The 6,547-nt window shown below is 41.3% G+C and overlaps 1 protein-coding gene across 1 annotated transcript in view; it reads right to left on the bottom strand.

Moving 5' to 3' along the window:
* Positions 1 to 2,763: 2,763 nt before the first annotated feature.
* Positions 2,764 to 6,547, bottom strand: part of LOC103607216 (P-selectin-like) — a gene marked incomplete at both ends in the record, with an annotated part of 13,475 nt that continues 9,691 nt past the window's right edge. Inside the window, 3 exons of the mRNA XM_008591747.1 lie at positions 2,764 to 2,802; positions 3,024 to 3,209; positions 6,129 to 6,317. Of these exons, the coding sequence (XP_008589969.1) occupies positions 2,764 to 2,802; positions 3,024 to 3,209; positions 6,129 to 6,317 (414 nt within the window). The remainder of the gene's footprint in view (positions 2,803 to 3,023; positions 3,210 to 6,128; positions 6,318 to 6,547) is intronic.

Here is a 6,547-nt window from a genome sequence, read left to right as displayed (position 1 = left end):
TCTGTAATCCATTAGTAGGTATACATGATTGCATATGAATTCATTAATTATTAGATTCACTGGCACTTTATCATCAATTTAAAACATATTGATTTATATTATTCTAAATAGATTTAGTAAATTCTTCTCTGATTCTTAAAAATTATTATCTCATTTTAGTTTAGTTGGTTACAGTTTCCACAAGAACTTTTTGGAAAGAAGATATAATATAAGTAATAAATGTAACTGGGTTGGCTATTCTAAACTTAAACTTTACAAATAAAACTAGGATCCCCCATGGAGTCAGAGAAATGTCAGAGTGAAGAAAAAAACAGATGTAAGCCAGGCCAGAGCTTGGAGGGCACTGCTTTGCCACATTTTCAGACTTGGATAAGTAGGGACAAGGTAGAAGTGTAGAGTTGGCGTTGGGACATGGAACCAGAAACCCATCTCCCCCCTAACTGAGGCTGAGTAGTAAGAGTTGGATTCAGCAACCAAACATGGTCTCCAGAGGGTCAATGACAGACAACGTTTAGTGGTCAGGAGAGCAGCAGTCTGTGTCAGGGAAGTGGCCCAACAGGTGGGGACGTGAAGGACACAACAACTAGGTACAAGCAACCCAGCAGGCAGATAGCATCATGAAAGTTGGTAGAGAGCCTCAATCACTGCTTAGGTTCAGGGAAAGGACTTCAAGTCTTGAAGGGCAATGCAGGGAGGAGACTGGGAAATATAGGCAGAGCCCAAATGCCGGAGGGTCCAAGGAACTGGTATTCTAACTAAAATAAAGATAGCTGTAGAACCACCCCCCAAAGTGAAATATTGCATTGCACTCTGAAAAGAAGGACTGAGGGCTCCACCTGTGACACCACCCCTTCTTACATGGTGGCCCCCAAGCCCCCCTGATGTACCCTACCTCCCTGTAAAACACCATGTGAAAGTTAGGGTTCTACGGGCAATGCTCAGTGTTAAAAGTTCATGGACTCAGGCATATGGAAAAAGAGAAACCATTTGCTGAAATCTAGAGCACAAATCTGGAGAATGAGGTAGAAACACAAGTGCAAAAAATCAGAGCTCAAAATCAGGATCAGGCAAGACTGATGATTCTGAGAGCCACAGCTGGCTAAAGCAGCTGTCCATGGTCAAGGTTGGCTCTAGACACTGAGTTGGGGCTGGGGACCACAAGGAGCTAAGCAAATGCCTCTTCCTGTGGTGATGAGGGCTGGAAAAGAGTGAGGGGAAAGAAAAAGGGGCTGCAGAGATGACAGATTTAACAACCATGTTGGTTACATGTATTGTTTAACCTCAATAAAGAAGGTTTAGGTATTTTTTAATTCTTTAGCCTTCAAACAGAATGTTGGAAAATAGAGCTCATGATAAATGCTGGTGGAATAAACGAATGAAGCCTGAGAAATAAGTGAATGAACAATGAAGCACAATCCCTAATGCTATCCCTCATAAATGTCCTAGAATCCTCAGGTCGCCTGTAATATATCTTTCTGACAGCAGATGGTAGTGTTTTATGTCCTTTAACCTGCAGAATTCTTGGCCAGGGAAGAGACCTCAGAGATGATCTTGTCTATTCCTTTCCCTTTGGAATTGAGAAAATTGAAGCCTAAGGCTGTGACAAGACTTTCTTAAGGGCACATGACTCAGGGGAAGATCAATATAGTTTTTGGATATTAATCCAGTGCTTATTGCTGTTTTTCATATAACATATAATCTAATAGATTTCTATCAGATTTCTCTCATCTGATCACCAGGTACTGCAATTTCTAAAGTTCATATCAGCAATTATGAGTGTAGTTCAAACAGTTCATGACAAAACAGGAACTAAAAGATAATACAAATCTTTGCATGATCTTTTTGAAGACCCCATATAGCTGCAACCTGTGCGTTGGAAAAGAGTACACTTTCAAGTGACTGACCCGGGATTTAGAAGCCCAGCCACTAGGTGGCAGTGTAGTACAGTGGTGAAAACACCAGCCCTACATTCAGACAACCTGGGTTTGAATCCTGACTCTATACTTCCTAGCTATGTGACTTTTACCAGCTACTTATCCTCTCAATGCCTCAGTTTCTTCAACTTTAAAATGCAGATGGTAATAATCATCTTAAGGGTTGTTTGTGTGGACTGAATGTGATAATGCCCATGAAATACTGCTACTATGCAAGCAATAAATATTAGCTATTACTAATTCTGACTACACTGAACAATAAATCAAAACAATGGTGACTTTTGAAACTAAACATGAGCTATGAATTAATTCAGTGCACTTCTATTTTAGCACATACAATATGCCAGACACTGTACAGCCAGATGCATTAGGAAAGTCAAAGAGAGATAAGATCTGGCCCCTGTCTTTGAGGATTCCACTACTCACTGTCAATTGGTCTCGTGCTAGAGTAAATTCTACTGGTAAATGTGAGCTTCAATTCAACAGATATTTGTCACTCACCCACTTTTACTCAGTCTAGTTGCTGCAGGGAATATATCCTGCCCTCAAGGAGCTTATAATCCATATAGAAGTGGAGGGAGGAGAGAAGCACAAGTGGTTATGCTAGAATTAAAAAACATTCATCCCTGAATCAGCTTAGCACCTGGGACTTAGTGCTCAGTGAAGGTGAGTGTAAAAATAATGTAACAGAAAAAGACTTTATAAGGAAGTAAAAGTTTCAATGACATAGCTGAGCTTCATCACTTACTAATGGTGTGACTGTGGACAAGTTACTTAACCTCTCTGAGCCTGAGCTTCCTCTTTATTTATAAAATTAAGGTAATAGTACCTTTCCTCATTGTTTCAGAGTTGTGGTAAACATCAAAAGCTATAATGACAGAAAAGCACATTATAACACTGTGAAATGTTTAAAGTTATTAAAAGATCATTCAGATAGAGAGGGAAAAAAGTTTGGTTTAGATTACTATGCTTTGGGGAGAGTGTGTTGTTTATTTTAGTTCAAGAACACTTTTATATGACTCTCTGATGATTCTTCATTCTACAACATTATCTGAAAAACCATAAGGAAGGACAGAACCATGAGCCTACCTTTACATGTTGGTGGGGAGCCTGTCCAGTGTCCAGATGGAGTACAATCCAATCTTTCTGGTCCAGATAAAGAAAATCCCTCATCACAGATAAATTGACATGTGGATTTATAACTGGCATCTCCAAGAGGTTGGATACAGGTCATTGTTCCATTCTGAGGGCTTAGCAAAGGTGTGCAGGTAATAGCTACCAGGAGCACAGCAGAGGAGGAGAGAAGAGATCACTTTAGAACTCAGCGACCTGAAATCAGTGGGGGGTGTGTGTTACCTCCTTAATAGACAGGAGCAGCATTCGGCTGAAAACGATTGTTTGAATTTCATAGTGCTTTATCCCCAGTTAGAGGTTGTAAGATAGCAGTAGCTTATGGTTGATTGATATCCTGAAACACTCACAAAGAGCTTTAAAGGTGATTTTAAAAGGCAGCCAGTGCTCAATTTGGAAAAATAGTGGAGCAACTCATTTTGGTTGTCACTGGACAGGCATGGAAGTGGTTGCTCCCTTGATACCTTCTTCAGAAACAGACCTAATGACCTTACCAGATAATAATGACAAGCAATTAGAAATAGGAAAATGGAACAAAATATTTTCTCCTGCTTTCCCCCACCAGGTGGTGGAAGAAACCTGGGTCTAAGCACTGGCTCTGTTATTGACCAGTAATGTATCTTTGGACAATAACATTTCTGAGCCTCAGCTGCTTCATCTTGATGGAAAAAAGTATAATCCTTGCCTTGCAGGGATCCTCTGCTATATAAGTTAATTAAATAATATGTAAAAATGAAATTTAAGAATACAGTAAAAAATTATGAACACAAAGTACTTAATATAATTAACTGTCTGCAAATGCTAATTTCCACCTCTTCCCAACAGTCTCATCCTACAGTGACCGGCCACAAATGACTACTTGTTTACTTACAAAAAAGGTATATCAAGTCTTACAGTTCTTTGCCTCAGTTTATACGCGTAGAGTTTGAGTTGCTAGGGGACTTGCTCAGGTTGGAGATCATGGTGTGTGTCTTTTGGCAAGTCATTTAACCTCTATGAGCCTCAATATCTTTACATAGCTCCCAGGATTTTTACTGGGATCAAGTGGGAAACACTCTGTATGCAAATGTTAATAGCTGTCAAGGTGTTCCTCTGTCAATTAATGAAGCAATAAAGCCCAGGTTAAACATGTTCCCAATAAAAAGCGAAGACTAAGAGAACACATGGTTGAGGCATGTCTTCTTCACTGTTTGACCTGGTTGACTGGAGACGGTGGGAGTGTGGCGGGGCAAGGGGTACTCTTCAGCCACTGACTTGAATGGCTTGAGGTTTCGAGAGCACTGTCTGTACCTTTCTCTTCCCTTCATTCCTTCCTCTCCAGCCACATTCTTGTCAATCTGATCAACCTGTCCAAAGACCTAGTTATTTCCTGTCACTTGGAAAGTCTGTATTAAGTGTGTACGTGGGGCAGGAGAGGAGACAACTCAAGAAGCTATAAAGTGTAAGGACGAACAGGGGAAGGGGTGTGTGTGAGGACCTCAATGCTGCGGCGTTCATTTCCAGCTCTTTTGTGGCTTTGCCTTCTGACAGCTGGAGTGGGTGTGGAGGGGTAGGGGGACATTAAAAAGGGAAATTGGCTGATAACACTCTCTCGGAAGTATTACAACAGCTTGTGGATTGCAAGCCTCATGGTACCTTCCTGTGCAGCCCACATCTGGGTATTTCACTTGATGTGCACCCGGTAAGAAGAGGAGAAAGTTCAGTCAGAGTAAACAAAGCACTAAAAGCAGAAGGGAACTGGAAGGTCACAGGAAGCCGTGGTGAGTGGCAAGCTCCTTGCTGTGAAATGCGCACAGGCAGGACTGTATGGAGCGATGAACTGTAACCTGTGGCCTGCACAGCCCAGGATTGCCTGGAAGAGTTCTCATCCCTGTGATTAGCCTCCTCAGGGATTCCAAGTTCCTCCTCAAAGCTGTGTGGGCTTTGTAATATACATGCAGGCTTCAATGTGGCCAGGATGAGTGCTGAGGGGCCAAGGTCACGGCCCCACCCTGTCCTCTCCAGATCCAGCTCTGAAGGTGCACCTAACCCCAACTCCAGGGGCTACCATCCTCTCTGGTGCCTGGGGATGAAAGACATCCCATTCTGCTGAGTGTGTTCATTCATTCATTCATTCACTGTTGACCTAACTGAACAGTGGTGTGTGAGTGTGGGTGTGCGTGTGCTCATGCTTGTGTGTGACCTGAATAGCAAGTGGTTTCCTCTTCACAAAAAACATGTATCTGCCTGCTTTCACTCAGATGTTAAGTCTGTACAAAGTGAAAGGCAAAGGCAAGTAACGTGGAAATATCTAGTATTTTACCCATTTAATTTTATTATTAAAATTGCATATACTTCACAAAAGTACTAATTGCATAGGGGGAACAGTGAATGAGAAAAATATTGGAGGAATTCACACCAGAATGAGAACAGTGTCTATTTTAGGGTGAGGATATTTAAGAGGATATTTTTTTCATTTCTCTATTTTCCTATTTTTCTGTTGCTCTTATAAATGAAAATCTTACTTTTTAAAAGCACTATTTGCCATAAAAAATAACTAAAAAATGGATACATTTTTGTGGAAAAAGGAATGGGAAGTATAAAAAGGCATACATTTATCTTTCAATTCACAAACACAAATGACTAGAACCAGCTCTATTTCATTCAGGGTATTACAGCATTGACAGAATACACTGGCTTTTTTGCATCAAGTACAATGCAGACAACATCCCTGAAGCTATTTTTCTCCTTCTGGTCTTCTTTCTAGATACTATTGTTAGCCAAGTGAGAACAGTTTGCCTGGCTCATTCTAGGAGACTTCAGGTCCTGAAAAGACCGTGGTAAAGAGTTAGCAAGGACAATTCCCTATCACCAAACATCCTGACTCTTGCATTATCTGGCTCGCCTCTTAAAGACATTTGCATGCGGGATCCTTGGGTTACAGGAAAAAAGGATGACTGAGAGTATTTATTACTTTTCCAGTCCATTTTGAGGTGGACCCTACATGGTTTCCACTTCTAAATAAACCTTTGAAGATACTACCTACAATTTATTTCCAACGTGCTGGGAAGAACGTACTCTTACCATGGCATTCTGGAGGAATAGCACTCCAGTTTCCAGTAGCCAAGCACTGTAGCACTCTTGCTCCCACCAGGACCAATCCTTCTTCGTTACAGGTGAAGCTGCAGACTGACTGGAACCGAAAGGTGCCAAAGGGGTGGGAACAGTTCACCTGGACCTTGTTTGGAGTTGGAAGATCCTGGCACTGCACAGCTAAGGGGTGAGGAAGAAAGGGAGTAAGGGAATGAGAAAACAGTAATACACAAGCACTCCACGATTTTGACCATTAACACCTTCTAGTGCCAAGAACAGGGTTTCCTGAATTGGGCTTGTTTAACTTGGAAGACCAGAAAAGTGTCATTTAATTACAATGGCACATGAAGGAAAATACTGGGCCATTACTGAGAATTGTGGCAATCTGTATCAATACTTTTTTTTTTTTT

This window comes from Galeopterus variegatus, unplaced genomic scaffold (genome assembly GCF_000696425.1).
Source record: "Galeopterus variegatus unplaced genomic scaffold, G_variegatus-3.0.2 Scaffold7244, whole genome shotgun sequence".
Classification (NCBI taxonomy): domain Eukaryota; kingdom Metazoa; phylum Chordata; class Mammalia; order Dermoptera; family Cynocephalidae; genus Galeopterus; species Galeopterus variegatus.
Note: the sequence above shows the minus strand (reverse complement) of the source record. Positions and strands in the feature narration are given on the sequence as shown.